Raw genomic sequence first — 21929 nt, 5'->3', positions numbered from 1 at the left:
TCGGGAGGAATTTGTTGGTCAGTAGTCCATAACTAACATACTCTCCAGGAGCCATCTGTTGTATGCCCTTCTGGGGACAACTACCAATAGGCACATCTCCTTAGGGGCTCCAGCTTAGCCTCAGAGAGCCCTGCGGTGGTCTTTAATCTATATAATTTGTGGAACATTTAAAGCATATGCCCAGGCTTCAATCTCTGGAGATTTTTACTCAGTAGGACTGGGATAGGGTCCAACCATTTATATTTAACTGAATGACTTCTTAAAAAGAAGCCTATTAAAGGATATCTGAAGAATACTTTTGGTTGAGAACCTTGCTGTTCTTTTTGATGATAAAAAGCAACAGGCCTCTCTGCTCTGTGTCTTTTGTATTCTTTCTCTGAAAACTGACAGGGCAAGCTCAGTGCACCATTCCATGTCCCTCTCAGCTACTGAGAAGCCTAGCAAACAACTAAGCTCAGTCCTTTTTTTAAATGAACCTATGGCACAGCCCTTCTCAAACTTGACTAGAGTCAGATTTTCCTGGAGGATGATGGCTGGACCTCACCCCCAGAGTTCCTAGTTAAGTAGGCCTGAGGTGGGAACCTATAATTTGCATGCAAATACTACTGGTCTGTGGCCATGCCTTGAGAATCACTGCCAAAAAGTATGGGACCTGGTATTTCAACTTTGCCTCAGAAATTGTCCTAGATCCTCCCTACACTTCAGGTAACAACAAAAAATAAAAGCAAACAAAAATTCATCCATTTTTGCCTGAGGCAAAAGTAATCCACAGTGTTAGAAAAAATTCAAATAGTGATTATATTGGAGGACAGGAGCTAGAAAGGGTATACAAAAGGAATTTCTGGGATGACTGTAATATTCTATTTCCTGATCTGAGTGATGGTGACACAAATATGTTCTCTTCGCAAAAATACAGTTGAGGTGGACACCTACAATTTGTGCACTTTTCCATCTGTATGTTAGACTTTAAAAGTTTACTTAAAAATTAATAATAATGATAAGCACTGTCAAAACCTGGAAGAAATGGGCCTCTGCATCACTAATCTGTACCTCTGTTTGCAAGTCTGCTTTATCCTAGGGCCATGCTGGCAACCCAACAAAGAAAATACTCTTTTATCTTTCTTTCATTTTTGCTGGCATCACTTTTGTGTGTGTGATACCTGTGGAGTGGCTGTTTCCCAAGATGTCGTTTCTTTGAAAACAAATGCCAGCCTTCAAAAGAAAATATTGTAAATGATGTATTTGCATGCTTTAAATTCCTAGAATAATAGATATTGATAGAATAACTTGAAAAGCCATTTGATAACCACCATTGTTGATTAAAAATAAAGTTTTAAAGAAAGGAAAGAAAAGCAAGCTGAGATCTCATTAATGCTTTTGAGAATCCTAGGTTGTGTTCTGCAGTGCAACTTTACTGAACAGTGAGAACTATGGGAGACAATGAACTCACCCCAGATGTATTACCCATTTATTTGAAAAGAACCTAAAAGTCATGAGGTTTTTTCTGATTGACAATTGATTCTAATTATTAAGTTTTTGGCTATGAATGAAGAAAGAGGAAAAAATAATGCTGGCTATTTGGCTACCAACCAAAAAAAAGTCCAAGACCAGATGGATTCACAGCCAAATTCTACCAGACGTACAAGGAGGAGCTAGTACCCTTCCTTCTGAAACTATTACAATCAATAGAAAAAGAGGGAATCCTCCCTAACTCATTTTATGAGGCCAGCATCATCCTGATACCAAAGCCTGGCAGAGACACAACAAAAAAAGAATTTTAGACCAATATCCCTGATAAACATTGATGCAAAAATCCTCAATAAAATACTGGCAAACCAAATCCAGCAGCACATCAAAAAGCTTATCCACCATGATCAAGTTGGCTTCATCCCTGGGATGCAAGGCTGGTTCAACATATGCAAATTGATAAATATAATCCAGCATATAAACAGAACCAAAGACAAAAACCACATGGTTATCTCAATAGATGCAGAAAAGGCCTTTGACAAAATTCAACAACCCTTCATGCTAAAAACTCTCAATAAATTAGGTATTGATGGGACATATCTCAAAATAATAAGAGCTATTTATGACAAACCCACGGCCAATATCATACTGAATGGGCAAAAACTGGAAGCATTCCCTTTGAGAACTGGCACAAGACAGGGATGCCTTCTCTCACCACTCCTATTCAACATAGTGTTGGAAGTTCTGGCCAGGGCAATCAGGCAGGAGAAGGAAATAAAGGTTATTCAATTAGGAGAAGAGGAAGTCAAATTGTCCCTGTTTGCAGATGACATGATTGTATATTTAGAAAACCCCATTGTCTCAGCTCAAAATCTCCTTAAGCTGATAAGCAACTTCAGCAAAGTCTCAGGATACAAAATCAATGTGCAAAAATCACAAGCATTCTTGTACACCAATAACAGACAAATAGAGAGCCAAATCATGAGTGAACTCCCATTCACAATTGCTTCAAAGAGAATAAAATACCTAGGAATCCAACTTACAAGGGATGTGAAGGACCTCTTCAAGGAGAACTACAAACCACTGCTCAGCAAAATAAAAGCAGTTACAAACAAATGGAAGAACATTCCATGCTCATGGGTTGGAAGAATCAATATCGTGAAAATGGCCATACTGCCCAAGGTAATTTATAGATTCAATGCCATCCCCATCAAGCTACCAATGACTTTCTTCACAGAATTGAAAAAACTACTTTAAAGTTCACATGGAACCAAAAAGAGCCCACATTGCCAAGTCAATCCTAAGTCAAAAGAACAAAGCTGGAGGCATCATGCTACCTGACTTTAAACTATACTACAAGGCTACAGTAACCAAAACAGCATGGTACTGGTACCAAAACAGAGATATAGACAAATGGAACAGAACAGAACAAACCTGACGAAAACAAGCAATGGGGAAAGGATTCCCTATTTAATAAATGGTGCTGGGAAAACTGACTAGCCACATGTAGAAAGCTGATACTGGATCCCTTCCTTACACCTTATACAAAAATTAATTCAAGATGGATTAAAGACTTAAATGTTAGACCTAAAACCATAAAAACACTAGAAGAAAACCTAGGCAATACCATTCAGGACATAGGCATGGGCAAGGACTTCATGTCTAAAACACCAAAAGCAATGGCAACAAAAGTCAAAACTGATAAATGGGATCTAATTAAACTAAAGAGCTTCTGCACAGCAAAAGAAACTACGATCAGAGTGAACAGGTAACCTACAGAATGGGAGAAAATTTTTGCAATCTACTCATCTGACAGAGGGCTAATATCCAGAATCTACAAAGAACTTAAACAAATTTACAAGAAAAAAACAACCCCATCAAAAAGTGAGCAAAGGATATGAACAGACACTTCTCAAAAGAAGACATTTATGCAGCCAACAGACACATTAAAAAATGCTCATCATCACTGGCCATCAGAGAAATGCAAATCAAAACCACAAAGAGATGCCATCTCACACCAGTTAGAATGGTGATCATTAAAATGTCAGGAAACAACAGGTGCTGGAGAGGATGTGGAGAAATAGGAATACTTTTACACTGTTGGTAGGACTGTAAACTACTTCAACCATTGTGGAAGACAGTGTGGTGATTCCTCAAGGATCTAGAACTAGAAATCCATCCCATTACTGGGTATATACCCAAAGGATTATAAATCATGCTGCTCTAAAGACACATGTACACATATGTTTATTGCAGCACTATTCACAATAGCAAAGACTTGGAACCAACCCAAATGTCCATCAGTGATAGACTGGATAAAGAAAATGTGGCACATATACACCATGGAATACTATGCAGCCATAAAAAAGATGAGTTCATGTCCTTTGTAGGGACATGGATGAAGTGGAAACCATCATTCTCAGCAAACTATCACAAGGACAAAAAACCAAACACCACATGTTCTCACTCATAGCTGGGAATTGAACAATAAGAACACTTGGACACAGGAAGGGGAACATCACACAATGGGACCTGTCGTGGGGTGAGGGAAGGGGGGAGGGGATAGCATTAGGAGATATACCTAATGTAAATGATGAGTTAATGGGTGCAGCACACCAACATGGCACATGGATACATATGTAAGAAACCTGCACGTTGTGCACATGTACCCTAGAATTTAAAGTATAATAATTAATAATAAATAAATAAATAAGAAAATACTCATTCCTCTTTCTGTGGCATAGTCATGCCTTAACCCATCAAGATGTATGAAGTCTCCAGCGAGGCACTGAGACGGATAGTGGGAGAGTGGAGAAGACTGTTTTTCAGCTTCTTCCACACTGAAGATGTAGGAAGGGGTAGATTTGCAGCAGCCTATCCACCAACCATGAAAATCCAACCTTTCTTATTGATAAAGGGGATGTCTGGTAACCCACACACAAAAAAAAAATGCTGGCTATTTGACAGGAGATTCTTACTCTACCCACAACCCCAATATCCCTGGTTCCTTTTCTTGAAGGACTGCTCCACATTATTCTAGATGATAATAAGAGAACGGAATTTATCTCAGAGATTGGGGCACCCATTGTTACTGTTGGTGTTAATGATGACCCAGCTGATGCAAGAAAGGAAGGACTCAAGATGGCTGAAATAAAAGTTAAGCATATTGAAGCCAAAGAAGCTTTGGAAAATTACATTACCTTACAGGATTTTAACTCGGCATCAAAATTAAAAGAAGAAATAAGAGCATTAGAAGATGTCAAAAAAACCTTTTGTAAGAGACAGAGCAACTTGAAATTAAAGAAGTCCATGTAGAGAAGAATGACGCAGAAACATTACAGAATCTCTTATCTTATGCTGTGAACTGTTGAAGCAGATGTCCATTTCAACAGGCATAAGTGCAGCCATGAATGGGATCATTGAATTTTTTATTCTTCCTAAAATAATAAATGTTTACCCTATAGTAAGAAACTTGGCTGTTTCATGCTCGGGAGCTGCAGACTACAGAATCAGAATTTTGCACGTAACACTTTGTGTTATTATTGCAGGTTTTGCAAATTGATGATGTCACAATAAAAATAAGTGCTTTAAGGGGAATCTTTGACTAGCTGATAATGTTTGGGGTTGAACCACTTAAACCTAAAAAATCAAAGCCTTTTAATTTGAAGGTGCAGAGATAAACAGTGATTGATGAGCAAGAGTCATAAAAAGTTGAAAAGGCCCTTACAGCGAAGAGTGTTCTGAAACTCCTTTCTGATTTCTTAGGTAGTGAGGTGTCTACACTTAGGACAGGAGCCACAGAAGGATTAGCCAAGCTGATATTCTCTGGGCTTTTGGTGAGCAGCAGGACTTTTTCCCATCTTATTTTGTTATGGTAGAGTCCTGTGACTGAAGAGGATGTTCGACTTCGACATTGCCTAGGCATGTTCTCCCCCATGTTTGCTTAGGCAAGCAGGACTAATCAGGAATGCTTTGAAGAAGTTTCTCTTCCAAGCCTGCAAACACTGGCCAATGCTCCTGCATCTTCTCCTTTAGCTGAAATTGATATCAGAAATGTTGTTGAGTTACTTACAGATTTGACAAGAACAAGTAGATTAAATCCTCAGGCCAAGAATTCCTAAGATTATCAGGCCTTAACAGTACATGACAATTTGGCTATAAAAATTTGCAGTGATATCTTAAGAAGTCCATGCTCACCAGAAATTCAGGTCTCTATAAAAGCCTTGAGTTCTTTAGAACTCAATAGCCATCTTGCAAAAGATCTTCTGGTTCTATTGAATGGGATTCTGGAGCAAGTAAAGGAGACGGCATGTCTGAAAGCTTTGGAGAAAATCAAGATTCAGTTAGCAAAAAGGAAATAAAGAATTTGGTGACCAGCCTGAAGCAGCACAGGATGCCAGCTTGACTACAACTATTTTTCAAAATGAAGATAAAAAGAATAAGGAAGTACATATGACTCTTCTTAGGGATGTAAAAGCAACCCTGGCATCAAAATCTACTCAGCAAAAGACTAACAGGGGACAGAGAAAAGTCACAGCTTCAGCTAGGATGAAGAGGAGACATCAGATTGCTGAGGCTGACTCTGAAAGTGACCATGAAATTCTAGAACCAGAATCAGAAATGAAGATGAAACTACCAAGGCAAGCCAGAACAGCAGTGCTGGAAAAAAGTAAACTTAATCTTGCCCAACTTCTCAATGAAGATAGAAGTTAGGAAAGACGGTGGAGGTAGAGTTCTTTAAAATTATCTTCAGTTCTTTGCTTTAATAAAGTTACCCTTGTCAAAATTTTTTAAAAGGCCTTCGAAAGAAAATATTGTAAATGAAGTATTTGTGTGTTTTAAATTCCTAGAATAATGAATATTGGTAGAATAACTTGAAAAGCCAGTTAATAACCATCATTGTCAATTAAAAATAAAGTTTTAAAGAAATAGAAGAAAAACAAGTTGAGCTCTCATTAATGCTCTTGAGAATGCTAGTTTGTATTCTGCTCTGCAACTTTACTGAAGAGTGACGACAACTTAGGGAGAGAATGGAAACTCTCACCTTAGATTTATTACCCATTTTTTTGAAAAGTGCCTAAGAGGCATCAGATTTTTTTTCTTCTGTGTAAGGACAGTTGTCACCTAAAGAATTCCTTGTTCCACCACATAAAATTTTTGTATCTTATTGTGGAGACTGGCTTTGCAAATTCCTTAAAAAGAATACTTCCTGGCCAACATGGTGAAACCCTGTCTCTACTAAAAATACAAAAAACATTAGCCGGGCATGGTGGCGGGCACCTGTGGTCCCAGCTACTCAGGAAGCTGAGGCAGGAGAATGGCATGAACCCGGGAGGCAGAGCTTGCAGTGAGCAGAGGTCGCGCCACTGCACTCCAGCCTGGGCGACAGAGCGAGACTCCGTCTCAAAAAAAAAAAAAAAAAGAATACTAATTATGGCTAAAGTCCCCCTAGTGACATCCCACTTTCCAAATCATCTCTCTTCTACAACTTACACTTGTGGTAAAACCGTTTAGTCACTGTAAAAGGTTGGTTTCAAATGTTTTCAAGGCCAAGTTGCATTGGGTCTTCTAACTCTCAGGCCATCTGCAAAATTGTTATTTTGAAACTCAGGATCTAGGTGGGACATTATTGGGCATAGTTGTTGATAATGAATACTACACTTCACATCACTGCAGAAGACAGTGAGTGCCCCACATGGGACATTGTCCAATCTCAAGGAGAGGCATCGTGGTATAGTATTTAAATTCACAGGCTTTTGAGCCTATTTAACATGGGTTTGAATCCCAGCATCACCAACGGTGTGGCCTTGGGTAAATTGCTTCTTCCTCTCTCTCTCTCTCCGAAGTTCAATTTTTTCTTCTGTTAAGGGGGGTTAATAATATCAGTCATAGGGCTATTAGAAGCATTATATGTAATAATATAAAATGATTTAAAAGTTTGCCTGGCACATAGTAGATTCTTAGTGAATAATACCATGATTATTAAGAGATGAAAGGAAGTTAATAAATGGATAATTCTATTGAGCTTTGAATTTCCGAATCCCTGTATCTTGCTAATGTAAACATGAATGAATAAATGATATTTATTGCATATATACATGAATGAATATTGGGTTTTTTTCTTTATGCAATTAAAAAGTATCTGTCTAAAATTTACAGATATGGAGAACAGGTTAGTTGTTGCCTAGGGATTTGGGATAGTGGTGGGCGTGTGGGACACATGACTAAAAAGGGGTAGTTGCGGGGGAGATTAAAGATCTCTGCTTTGTGGTGATGGAGTAGTTCTGCATTGTGATTGCAGTGGGGTTTATACAAATCTACACATGAAAAAAATGGCACAGAACTATACATTCACATTGTACCCATGTCAGTTTCCTAGTTTTGATACTGTACTATAGGAGGTAAAATATAACCATTGGGGGAAACTGGTAAAGGGCATCCCAGACTTCTTTGTACTATTTGTGCAACTCCATGCTAATCTATAATTACTTCAAAATAAAAAGTTAATGACATAAAGTATCTGTTGAGAATTTCCTTCTTTTACCACAATTACAGTATACAGATCTCTCACTCTGTTTCTCCAGTAATCCAATTACAGTTCTGGCATAAGGTTTGGTGTTGGACTTTTATTTTTATTTTATTTATTTTATTTTATTTTATTTTATTTTATTTTATTTTATTTTATTTTATGTTATTTGAGACTGAGTCTTACTCTGTCACCCAGGCTGGAGTGCAATGGCTTGATCTCGGCTCACTGCAACCTCCGCCTCCCAGGTACAAGCAATTCTCCAGTCTCAGCCTCCCAAGTAGCTGGGGTTACAGGCACCCGCCATCATGCCTGGCTAATTTTTATATTTTTGTAGAGACGGGTTTCACCATGTTGGCTAGGCTGGTCTTGAACTCCTGACCTCAGGTGATCTGCCCACCTCAGCCTTCCAAAGTGCTGGGATTACAGGTGTGAGCCAGTGTGGTGGGCCTGGACTTTAAATAGAATACTTTAAGTGCATCTCTCTCCCCATTGTTACCCCTTCCTAGGCCAATTCATGCCTTTACACCACGGGTCTGAGGATTAAGCGGAAGCTAAATGTGCTACAGACAAAATTCCTAAAAGATGCAAAGTTTGGTCATCTTCAATTCTAAAATATTCTCAATTGATTAACACTGAGCAACAGGATTAAGCATGTGGCTAGATATATTTCAATCTATTTCCTGCCAGCAGCAGCAAGGATGTGAGTATATTATTAAAATCCTCTGTTAATTAAGAAGTAAAGCAAATTAGTATCAGCTCACAGTTTGGAAGTCTCGATATGATACTACTAATCAGCAAATCAGCTGAATAACAAGAAAATCAGATAACCTTAATTTAGGTGATTTGGTGGTTGCACAGCTGTGTTCCCAGTATGTAGACCAGTACTTGGGCACCCAGTAAATATGCGTGGATGAATTAATGAGTGAATGAATGGATGGCGGGACTGTTAAGGCATCCTGTTAGAAACTGACAAAGTCTAAAAGTAGGAGTAAAGAATTAATTTACTTTTATGACCCAGATCTTGACGAAGCAGGACCTGCCAGGAAACTTTCTTTTTTTTTTTCTTTTTATTTATTTATTATTATTATTATACTTTAAGTTTTAGGGTACATGTGCACAATGTGCAGGTTTGTTACATATTTATCTATGTGCCATGTTGGTGTGCTGCACCCATTAACTCGTCATTTAGCATTAGGTGTATCTCCTAATGCTGTCCCTCCCCACTTCCCCCACCCCACAACAGTCCCCGGAGTGTGATGTTCCCCTTCCTGTGTCCATGTGTTCTCATTGTTCAATTCCCACCTATGAGTGAGAACATGCGGTGTTTGTTTTTTTGTCCTTGCGATAGTTTACTGAGAATGATGGTTTCCAGTTTCATCCATGTCCCTACAAAGGACATGAACTCATCATTTTTATGGCTGCATAGTATTCCATTCTAACCCTTTTCTCTGTGCTCCTCTAGGCAGCTTGAAATCCACTCTCCAGATGCTAAGCACACCGTGATCCTAAGGAGCAAGGACTCAGCCACCGCCCAGGCATGGTTCAGTGCCATCCATTCCAGCGTTAATGACCTGCTGACCCGAGTGATTGCTGAAGTCAGAGAGCAGCTGGGGAAAACAGGCATTGCTGGGAGCCGAGAGATTAGGCATCTTGGCTGGCTTGCAGAAAAGGTAAGGAAAATATCTTCCTCTGTAATAGTCATCCTCCCCGAGATTCCCCCAGCGCTCATAACCACTAAAGTTATCGCATTCCATAGGCTGATTCTCTCATTCACAGTCTGTGTGGATTTCTCATTCCTCTCCAGCAGGCTACGGGCCTTTACATTATACAGGGGTTTTGTCTTAATCAACTTTGATTACCTGCACTTAGTCAAACATGTGGCAAATTGCATGGGGTCCAGGTTGTTGGATGGATGAATGAGTGAGTTGAGGAATAGTTTGATTTTAATATCTATGTATGAAGGGAAGGGAAAATAACTCAAACTCAGAACAGAGCTGTTGCTTTGGGAGGCAAGGAAGTCAAAATTACTGTTTAAAAAGGGTTTGTGTGGGTTTTGATGAGCCTGTTTGTTAATAACACAGACACTTTTGAGATGATTCAATTATATATTTACAAATAACAGCAAGAATTAGTTGAGCAATTACTATGCTGGCTCTTTTCTTATGTTACCTTATATTTTATTTGTGCTCTTAAGCCAGCCACTCTTTAATGTCATCATTAAAGAGCACCTACTTTTGTGAGGCACAGTGCTAGGCAGGAGTGGGGAAGGGAGTGAAAACATAATAAAGACTTAGCCTCTGTCTCAGAGAGGAAAGCTGCTGTGGAAAAGACTTTGGGTCATATTAACACGGTCCCTGATTTTTTTTTCCCAAGTTATGTGATATGTTAAAGATAGTAAAATTCACTTTGTGGCCATCTCTTTGGAGTTACTCTATTTCAAAGGATTGAGCCTTTGCCATTGTCCTTACACATGATTGCTGTCCCTTGAATTTGACCTTGAGTGCTCAGGAACACTGGACTTTGGGGATAGTCTGACCTCCCAGTGACTCACTTTCTAATAGACAGTAAATGGGAATAGTGAACGTCACAATAACACCTTTCCTGCCAAAGAACCCTGTCATCTGAGAAGGCCCAGTCAAATGGCACCTGAAATAATACTCGAACACACCATTTAGCTGTTTTCCACCATTGTTCTTTGTTTGCAGCAGATCATGCATAGGTCTTAGCCTAAAAATTTAACACCAAATGGGTTGTTTGGCTTGGTATTGTCCTATCTCTCAAAGATTTCAAAGAACCAAAGGGACAATGCAGGCGGTAGGAGCATCCAAATTCATAATAAACACAAACCACCCGTAGCCTTTCATGAGTTTATGTGTTAGGGTTCCTGAAGAAAACAAGACCATAAATCTGGATGGCTGATGTAATTTTGAAAGTCACATCTCTATTACTCCCCACTTTCTACTCTCTCCAAATGTATGTGTTTTTATTAGGAAAAGGCCTGATAGTCAAGGATCTTTCAATTACAAGTGGCAGAAAACTCAACTCAATTTAGCTTGAGCAAAATGAGCATGCCCGGGTTCTGATAACTGCAATGTCCAAAGATAAGCTTCAGGCATGGTGGGATCCAGGCACTTAAATAATGTATTAGGTCTAAGTCTCCATCTCTGTCTTTCTGTGTCGTTTCATTAGTTTATTACCAGGCTTCCTCTCTAGTCAGCCTGACGATGCCAGGCTTATGTTTTCTTTGCTCCTGGTTGTCTCAGTGAAGAAAGGCCTCTTTGCCCCAATTGTTTCAACGCAAGTCCTGAGATTATAAGTCTAATTGGGTTGACTTGGATAATTTGCTCAGTCTTAGTGCTGAAATCAGCCTCACCTAAGTCATTTGCAGTGGAGACAAGGAGGGGTGGTTCTCTAATAGAAAAAATCAGGTGCTGTTCAAGAAAAAGAATGAATGGATACCAGGGAAGCAAAAGCAAACATTTACTGTAGAACAAGAGAAGGAGCTGATTGTGATGAAAAATGCTCTTGCTTGGTTAAGGTTCTGAGTGGACTTGGAGGTATAGCACATATTTCAGGATCCTGGCAGGAGATGGATGGGAAGGTCAAAAGGGATCATTGGAAAGGATTTAATGCAGGAATAATTTATAAGGTATAGCCAAGGTTTGGGAAACCAATAAGAGATAGAGAAGAACTCCAGGGCCAACAGTAGTAAGAGGCCACTACCATCCCTTGACCAGAAAGGGCAAGGAGAAGCAGCAGTTACCTGAGACTAGGGAGGCTTGTAGCTGTAGAAAAGTGCCACCCACTACCAGCTGTGGTCTTTGGAAGAGAAATGCAGCCCCTGCCAACCCCTGCCCACTAACCCCCTGCTAGTGTCTTCCACGGGCTGAAGCTGGCTGGAAGCCAGAGGCAAGAAGCCCCACGGATGCACTCCTAAGGTGAGTCTTCCAGGGTACAGAGAAAGATGAGAAAGGTAGAGACTGGATCTGAAGGGGCAAAGGGAGGCTGGCCAACACATACAACCCTGCATCTACCAAGTTGATGGTCTTAATTCTTGAAGGTACTTTTCTCTCTTCTCTTCAATCACAAGCTATGTTTAAAATCATTACCATTATTCATGAAATTAAAAAATCTTCCAAAAGTTACTCTTTCTCACCTATAATTTGTCTCCTGCCTTTTGCTTATCCCAAATTATTAGCAGACATATTATTAGACATTCTCATGGAACAGTAATAAATGTGCATATAAAGCTCTTCCTGTTTTTAGCATGTGATTGTTCTTATGATGTAATTTCAGATCATTGTTCCAGAGGTCTCCTTAAGGGTATTATGCAGAGTATCTGTAAGAGCAATAATGATCATGGATAATTATGAGAAGCAAGAATGTCTTTTATTGCCTTCATTTTCACACTTCTCAGAAGATTACCATAGATCAAGTTTAAGGGAACAAATCCAAACTAGATTTTTTTGAATAAATATTTAATACTGAATCCTGGTGTGCAGATATATGAATGGTTTTTGGCAAAATGTTACAATGAATGGCAAATCCTTAATACGATGCCTTTCTTATATTATCACAAGTATCATGAATTCACTTGGTATTTGTAAAGACATAAAATGTGATCCTATATATATCTAGCTGTAATTTATCTTAAATTGATGTTCTTTGTCTTTTCCTATATTGTTACATTTTGATTTTGTAAATTTATCACAGTCACTCTGTGACAAGGTTGTACAGATTATATTTAATTTAATTTCAAGTTTTTAGAAGCGGCATTTATATGAACTCAAAAAATATGAAACAACAACTTCCTTTTTAAAATTCAATTTAGTGCAAATCCTAAAACCTCCTCAATACTACACAGGAGGAAAATTTAATATTAACATTATTTTTCTTCATGAGATAGTCAGGAGACTTGAAGAATGGCTTCTGAGAAATGACAGGGATTTGAGTGAATGGAGAAATTTCCCTGCACTCCAAGAGAGGAGAAAGAAGGAAGGCCTGTGTTAGTACAGTTTGTTGGGGTAGTGGGGGGAGGACCAGAGACTGATCTAAAGTGAAGCGAGAGTTCATCCTGGAGAAAAGTGACAAGCGGACCTGACACCTTGACTAGAACTTGATTATGGAAGATTATTTTTTTAATAGACAGTGTCTCACTATGTTGCCCAGGCTGGAACTCCTAGACTCAAGCAATCCTCCTGCCTCAGCCTCCCAAGTAACTGGGTCTACAGGCATGTGCCACTGCACCTGGCTATCAATTATGGATGATCTGCTTTCCTCTGTGAGCACTGTCACCTGTAGATGGGTCATGCACATCAATGTAAAGCCTTTCCCATGACCATATTAGCCTCAACTCTTTCTTTTTTTTTTTTTTCTTTGAGATGGAGTCTCCCTCTGTCTCCCAGGCTGGAGTGCAGTGGCGCAGTGTTGGCTCACTGCAACCTCTGCCTCCGGATTCAAGCAATTCTCCTACCTCAGCCTCCCGAGTAGCTGAAATTACAGGCAAATGCCACCACACCTAGCTAATTTTTGTAGTTTTAGTAGAGATGGGGTTTTGCTCTGTTGGCCAGGCTGGTCTCAAACTCCTGACCTCAGGTGATCTGGCCACGCTGGCCTCCCAAAGTCCTGGGATTACAGGCATGAGCCACCACACCCAGCCAGCCTCAAATCTTTTAACTCCTTGCAAGCCCCCATCTGGCCCAAGATGACCCATAAATACCAACTCCTGTGAATTGTAAAATGTGTCATGCCCCAAACACATTTTTCCCAATCTTTGTTTCTTAGTTCATCTAATCCCTTTACAGTTATCATTACGTTTCAGATAAGAGAAAAACAAGCTAAGTTCTGACTCTCTTGCTACTTAGAAAAACAATAAAAAACAGGGACACAGCAGAATTGTTGAGTTATATTTTGTGCTTAGTTCATCAGGGTTCCCTTTGCTTTCCCTTGTTATCTCGGTTTGCAAACTATTTCTTGTCAGATTAAATACGCAAAAACACAACACAGCGAAACAAAAGCCCAGTTGGGAGCTCTGAGATGCAAGTTCAGGTACCAGCTTTATTCATTTCCATTTCGTATTCTTTCAAATGGGAACATTTATGTAGTTGTGCCACCCCATGGTGTTACTGGAGAAAAGGAAGTTGGTAATTCATACTTATTATGGGCAATATGCTTCAAATAATCCAAATCCAATGAGGTAAACTTGTAGTATTTGAGTAACTTTTCTAAGATCTCTCCTCTAGTATGTGGTAGATTTAGAATTTGAGCTTCTCTTTCTAACTCTAAAGTCCAGCACTTTCCACTAAGCTGAGCTAATAAAGGGGCCCAGGAAACATCTATCCTTATGAGTAATGCCTCCAACAGTCCCATCTAGAGCAGTATCACAGACCAAAAGCACAGCTCCAGAGCTAAGAGACTTACCAAGATAATTCAAATCCTTTACAATTATGAAAATAAGGGAAATTTATATACCTAGGCCAGGCGACACTTACCAAGATCTTCTCATCTCTCCTATTCGTATCCATCCTATATCTTCAACTGCTTCCATTCTTCTCATGACTCTGAAAGAAGAAAAACAAGGAGAAGAGATTCTCTCCTTTCTGTCCTTCTTTTCCATTCTTGACTATGTCAATCAACTGAACCTCTCTGGTTAGGTTCCTTCTTTTATCTTCCACATAGTAATTCTCCTCCCTTCTCTTCCTTCCTAATTTTGTACTATAAAAGTTCAAAGAACAGGTCCTACAGAGACTGAAATCATATTTCATACAGCAGATTAGGGGAAGGCAATTTGTATATACGCATACACACACACACATATCCATGAATTTCAGTTATCACATTATTTAATTAGATATGCCAGTCTCTCAACAAAACGGTTCAAATTTCTGCTACCACGGCGTATTAACTGTGAGTAATTTCATAAATACAGACCTCATTGCTAAGTCTTCAGTTCACAAATCCCACTATGTAACTAGTGGGATTTCACTTCTTTCAAAGTCTGTGGGTGATTGGCCATGGCACCTCTGTTAATCAGTTCACACACAGACAGCAAAGGAGATAACTCCCTTTCCCCCCTGTCTCCCAGTGACAAATCCATATGACACTTCACAAGAATGGATCCTAGAAAGAGGGAGTTGTCCCACAAAGATGACAGTGCAGCAAAGGTACAAAAAGTGGTAATTCTGGAAATGAAATTTGCATCAAACATAAGTGGAATGATAGCAGAAATAGCTGGCCTTGGGAATGTTCACACTGATACTGTTCAAGATAGCAACCAGAAGAACTTAGGGAAGGTAAACTTATAACCTGTAAACGAAGACTGTAGCTGTGACAAAGGATGAAGATGCCCCAGAGGAGGTGACACTTGTGAAAACTTCACGTTAAAGAAACTCTCAGAGATAGCCCACATCATTGAAAGTGCAAAGGATAAAATGTTGCTAGCTGATCCGACCTTAGAAGGGATGATGACAATTTGTCAACACATTAAAAAAAAATGCTTGTTCTATATAAGTTAGATGAGGAGAAGACAAAAAGGTCTGTTCAAACTACTCTTCACTTTAATCCTCAATCCTTCTAATGTTTTAAATGAGAGATTACTAAATAAACATTTACTCTATTTTTCATCTCCCTATGCTTATATAATTGACAGTAAGACAGTTTTTAACATTTTGATAAAAAAATTTAAAGGTCATGTAATGATCCTAATTTTTCCAACTGATTAAGATTGCTTAGTGTGGTTTCAGCTTTCACAGTCATTTTTATTACCCAGCACTACTGTGCAAAGGCAGAACTGAGAGATCTCATTCTGTCTACCTCCCTGTATCTATCTATTCATCCCTATCTAATTACCTATTTATCTATGTGAATATATTGATCTCTCTCTCTCTCTATATATATATACTATAGTCTATATTCTTACATAATTTGTTAGATCACCATTAATTTTCAGTTCCAACAATAGCAATTTACTCATCACCCCCAATTCTAGGTAACTAGAACCAAGTGATTGCATTTTCTAGCTACATTGCCCACCTACATTAGAAGAATCTCAGTGTGAATGTAAAATAGCCCTGGCCCTAGTAAAACAGGCTGCCGTAATCAAGATCTTGACAGTGTAATTAACAGAATGATATTTTTGGAGCCTCTAAATATATCAGCCCCACCATCTGCCTAAAAAAAATTACCTAAGTCAGAATTTCTCACTGCTTCTTCCAGGGAGAAAATAGTCTCTGACCTGAGGGAACTCCCATCTGATAAGAGATAGAAATAGAACTACTGTCCAAGCTACCCCGGCTTGCATCATCCCTAAATCAAGACTATTGGTTATGGTAGAAAACACAGGCTGTTAATGCAATTAAGTGCTAATAGTCCTGTTGTGTTGCTTTAAAAGGGAGTCATCAAGTTCCTGAGTGAATCACCTCTGAGATGGAGCAAGACTAAGAAAAAATCTGGCAGCAGCTTGGGAATCTTCCCATTAGTCTTTTGCTACAAGTGTTTAAACTAAATGTGCCAGTACGAATTTCATTCAGATTGCCTCCATCATCTATTCTCTCAAATGAAACATCAGAGATTTTAAATTGGGATGAGTGAGTAGGTGGGTGGCAGAGGCAGTATGAAATATGCCCACTTTTCTGCATGCCTTCACAGTCATGTGAATTTAGTAAATTGAATTTAGTAAAGTGAATTGTTCTCACCAAAGTGGAAACATCAGAGCTGCCCATTGTAAGAGAGGGGGGTCTGTACATTTTATTTCTTGTAGGCTGATTCGTACAACTTCATATGGGCCTGCTTCAATCTCTTTGGAGAGAACCATAGAACTTGAGATAGAAAGCCCCCTGTGCCTGGTCACATGGTGCTATGGTTTGAACATGTCCCCCATTGTTCATGTGTTGGAAACTTAGTCCTTAATGCAACAGAGTTGGGACCTTTAAGAGGTGATGAGGTCTTGAGAGCTCTGCCTTCATGAATGGATTAATACCATTATCACAGGAATGAATTAGTTATTTCAGAAGTGGGTTCCTGAGAAAAAGGATGACTTCATGCCACTTCCTGTTAGTTCACATGCAGACAGCAGGGCTGCCTCAGGCACCGGAGGCCCCACGTCTGTCCCATTGTGCCTAGGATTTGAGATATGGAGTCAAAGGAGATCATTCTCCGTCATTAAGTCTTAATGTTGTTTTCCCTTTTGTGTTTTGGACTTAACTGGGACCAGATACCCCTTTCTTATTGCCTATTTCTCCCTTTTGGAACAGGAATGTCTTTCCTATGCCTGTCCTATCATTGTATTTCAGAAGTAGATAACTTGTTTTGATTTCACAGACTCACAGCTGGAGGGAATTTGCCTCAGGATGAATTGTAGATTGAGTCTCACTCATATCTGATGTAGATGAGACTCTGAACTTTGGACTTTTGAGTTGGTGCTGGACCAAGTTAAGACTCTGGGACTATTGGGATGGAATGAATATATTTTGCATGTGAGGAGGACATGAATTTTGGGGGGAAGGTGTGGAATGCTATGGTTTGAATATGTCCCCAAAGTTCATGCATTGGAAACTTAGTCCCCAATGCAACAGAGTTGCATTGATGGGACCTTTAAGAGATGATTAGGTCATTGGGGCTCTGTCTTTATGAATGGATTAATGCCATTATCATGGGCGTGAGTTAGCTATTGCAGAACTGGGCTCCTGATAAAAAGGATGTTTGACCCCCTTCCAGTCTCTCTCATGTGCATGCTCTCTTGCCCTTGGCTTCTTCTGCCATGGGATGACACAGCAAGAAGGTCCTCACCAGGTGCAGGCCCCTCATCCTTGGACTTCCCAGCCTCCAGAACTATAAGACATAAATGTCTTTCCTTTATAAATTACCTAGTTGGGCAGGTGCGGTGGTTCATGCCTGTAATCCCAGCATTTTGGGAGGCTGAGATGGGTGGATCACTGGAGGTCAGGAGTTTGAGACCAGCCTGGCCAACATGGTGAAACCCCATCTCTACTAAAAATACAAAAATTAGCCAGGTGTGTTGGCGCACGCCTGTAGTCCCAGCTAATCAAGAGGCTGAGGCAGGAGAATCACTTGAACACTGGAGGCAGAGCTTGCAGTGAGCCAATATTGTGCCACTGCACTCCAGCCTGGGTGACAGAGCAAGACTCTGTCTCAAAAAAACAAACAAACAAACAAAAAATTACCCAGTCTACGGTACTCTGTTATAGCAACACAAAACAGTCTAATGCACGTGGCTAGCAGACTCTGTTGAACCTACTTTAATCTTATTGGGCATTACGGATTGCCCTTTCTTTATGAAATAGATGTGTTCCAGAAGAGCTGCCTGACTTTGGTGAAAACACAATGATTTTCCTATTAATTTCTATTATTTGATTTTTGTGGTCACCTCCTCTTTGCCCCACTGGTAAGCGAGATATTCCCCACCTGAAACAGGATGAGATGGCTGAACACACTCTACTCAGCACTGGACAGATGAGACTAGCAGCAGTTTATTAGTCACATATACTCACAGCCTGGGAGAAGGACACTGCACGCCATGCAGGGCCACATTGGGGTTGCACTCAGGAGCAGAGTGACACAGCAGAAGCACTGGGAAGCATATTTTGTAGTAATAGGAGGATGAGGTGTGCCCTGGTTCCCAGGGGAGGATGTGATTGGATACTTTGAATAATTTCACAGGCTGTTAGGGAAATAAAACCCACTAGGTTGAGGACTAGGTGCAGTGTGGCTGGTCCAGCTGATAAGAGAACTAGCTGGGTGGCAGGCATATCAAGGGAACCAGGTTAACTCACCAGTAGGCTTTTGGAGCCATGTGAGGCTCAAATATGTCAAGGCAACACATGAAGTTTTAAGCCTTACTATGATCATGAGGCCTTACATTGATCAGTGTCTCCAAATTCTTTAGAAGCAGAGTCTGAGATGGAGATTCTTGGGGAGCAATTAACTGAGTGAGGCTCTTAGAAGAAACCTGTAAGGAAGTGAGTGAAGCAGGCTAGGCTGCAGAGGAAGGTAAACAGAAATGTAGTATTAGCTGAAATCTAGTTTCAGCCTGATCCCACTGAAGCTCAGAAGTAGGAATAGCAGCACAGAGCTCTCCCACTTTTAGCCAAGGGAGCCAGGACTTTGTACACCCATATAAGGCAGCCATTGGCTGTGGGCTTCCATAGAGGTAGAGAGAGGTCATTCCCATCAGCCAAGGGCAATTCTCTAGAGAAGGAAAAGGTTAAGCTGTGACCAGTCAACATGCACATCAGGTAAGGCTAGGGTGCACTGGCCTAACAATGGGAATTTTGACGGCCGGGCACGGAGGCTCATGCCTGTAATCCCAGCACTTTGGGAGGCCGAGGCGGGCGGATTACGAGGTCAGGAGATCGAGACCATCCTGGCTAACACAGTGAAACCCCGTCTCTACTAAAAATACAAAAAAAAAATTAGCCGGGCGTGGTGGCGGGCGCCTGTAGTCCCAGCTACTCGGGAGGCTGAGGCAGGAGAATGGTGTGAACCCCGGGGCGTGGAGCCTGCAGTGAGCCGAGATCCCACCACTGCACTCCAGCCTGGGTGACAGCGAGACTCTGTCTCAAAAAAAAAAAAAAGGAATTTTGGCAGGGGACCAACAACATCTGCTATAATCACTGCTGTGTTCCCATGAGGGAAGGCATTCCAGCAGGGATTCCTTTAGGTATATGGGATCTTTAGGTGGGACAGACTTAAATATAATGGCTAGAACTGTGACATGTTGAAGGTTATAGCCACCACCTAGAAGTTTACTTTTATTTACAGCTGTATTCACATTCTGATAATTCACATTGGCATTTGCTTGCTCCCTTGTCCCTCACATCATGGAATAATTTTTTTTTTAATGCTTTGAAATTCTCAAACGTCATTTTCAGAGTTTCTTTGCATCCTTACATGTTTGGTTTGGGCTTTTTATTACTTCTAATAGTACTGGGCTGCTATGCAATGGAAATGAACACATTTCATTTTCCATCCTGAAACACTCTTAAGTTGGTATTTTCAGGTTTGTAAGCTGAATTCATTTTCTGGTTTAGCAAGTCAGTCAATGTTAAGTTTTTAAAATATTGATTTTATTTATAATTAGGGATAGAAATACAGGTGAAGCTATAATTCTAGAATCTGATTTAAGAACATCCATATCTACATATGGGCTGCATCAAGGTGAAAACAGAGATCTTTACAGAGCTGCAGAGGCCAAGCAGGACTCTCAGAATTACATTAGTCACTTTATCACAGTGATTCAGAGAGAGAGGCCCTAAAATATTTCTCCATGTGTTTTGGCCCTGCAGCTTGTAACCCTGCCGAGAAAAGAGGCTGCTTCTTATTTAGTTCTATAGCTCCAGTGCCTAGACAGTGTCTGGGAAATAGTAAGTGGTCAACTTAACATTTGTCGAATGCATGAGTTGGTGGACCAGTGATATTAGCCAGAAAATGATTCCCTGTTGCCAGTAAACACTGCAACACATTTTCTCTGGGAATGAGGTACAATTCACATTATTTGTTCAAAGTGGCTTTGCTGAGGATCGGGGAGGCAGGCACCTGGTCTGAGTCAAAACGTGGAAGAGACCTCTGGAAAAATGAGAAAGAGAATGAAAGAGTGAAACCTTGGAGAGCATGAAAGGAGGAAGAAGATGGAATGATAGTTGGTTTCTGGTCACGGTGACCCATTGACCAAGCTCTCTCTTGCCCTATGTAGAATTGACACATTCCTTCTGTTCTGAAAAGCTTCTGAAATATAACTCATAATGCCTATTACTACACTTGTTTGTTGAACTATTGTGTTGATGCGAAAGTAATTGTGGTTTTCGCCATTACTTTAATTATGCAATTACCTTTGCACCAACCCAATACTTTATTTTGGCTCACAAAACATGTGGCTGTACTGTTCATTGTACTCTCTGACCTCCCTTCCCTACCGCTCCACCTTCCCATTTCTCACTTCTTGTTCTTTTATTCTCTGCTCTGTATACAAACAGACTAAATCTTCCGTGAACTAATCTTGGCATCTTCTCAGTTACAGATTCCCTAGACACTTTACTGCATCTTCTTTTCCCTAGTTAGCTGTCCACTTATAGGGTCACTTTCCTGCTCAGTAGCACCTCCACTAGTGGGCATGAAAGAGGGAATAAAGGCCGGGCATGGTGGCTTATACCTGTAATCCCAGAACTTTGGGAGGCCAAGGCAGGTGGATCACCTGAGGTCAGGAGTTCGAGACCACCCTGGCCAACACTGTGAAACCTTGTCTCTACTAAAAATACAAAAATTAGCCGGGAATGGTGTTGGGCGCCTGTAATCCCAGCTACTTGGGAGGCTGAGGCAGGAGAATCACTTGAACCCGGGAGGTGGAGGTTGCAGTGAGCAGAGATTGCACCACTGCACTCCAGCCTAGGGGAGGGAGAGAGAGAAGGAGAGGGAGAGAAAGAAAGAGAAAAGAAAGAAAAGAAAAGAGAGGGAAGAAGAGAGAGAGGGAGGGAGGAAGGGAGGGAGGGAGGGAGAGAAGGGGGGGAGGGAGGGAGGAAGATGTATTTTAACCCAATTGGATTCTCATCAGAGGCATTGGAAAAAAGTGTGCTAGAAGATTCCATCAGTAGGCATGTCTGTGTATTTTACAAAGTTTCAGGCAAACATTCACTTTTGTGTGCCTGGATCTCCCAACACACCATAAGATAACCTGAAGTCAATAGTGTTGGTGCTGAAAACACAAAAATATCCCTGGTGTGTGGGGGGGTGGGGGTGGGGGGAGTTGTGCTGCACAATTTAACTGGCTATGTATTAGCTGTTGAATTCAAACATCAACCATTTTGGCTAAGGTGAATTTGGAGAACCTAAAAATAAAATTGGGGTCAAGTAAATGCAATAAGAACTTATTGAATGAATATGTGGGAGGCAGGGAAGGGCAGTGAAGGTTGCAATACACCAT

General features: G+C 40.4%; 1 protein-coding gene and 1 pseudogene across 1 annotated transcript in view; both read left to right on the top strand.

The window, feature by feature from the left end:
* SNTB1 (syntrophin beta 1) overlaps nucleotides 1-21929 on the top strand; it is a 279652-nt gene that overhangs the window by 163790 nt on the left and 93933 nt on the right. The window contains exon 3 of the mRNA XM_003256162.4: nucleotides 9459-9666. Within this exon, the coding sequence (XP_003256210.3) occupies nucleotides 9459-9666 (208 nt within the window). The remainder of the gene's footprint in view (nucleotides 1-9458; nucleotides 9667-21929) is intronic.
* Nucleotides 1519-6180, top strand: LOC105739688 (annotated as a pseudogene).

This window comes from Nomascus leucogenys, chromosome 16 (assembly GCF_006542625.1).
Source record: "Nomascus leucogenys isolate Asia chromosome 16, Asia_NLE_v1, whole genome shotgun sequence".
Taxonomy (NCBI): Eukaryota; Metazoa; Chordata; class Mammalia; order Primates; family Hylobatidae; genus Nomascus; species Nomascus leucogenys.
The sequence above is the reverse complement of the archived record's forward strand: the minus strand, read 5'-3'. Positions and strand labels throughout refer to the sequence as shown.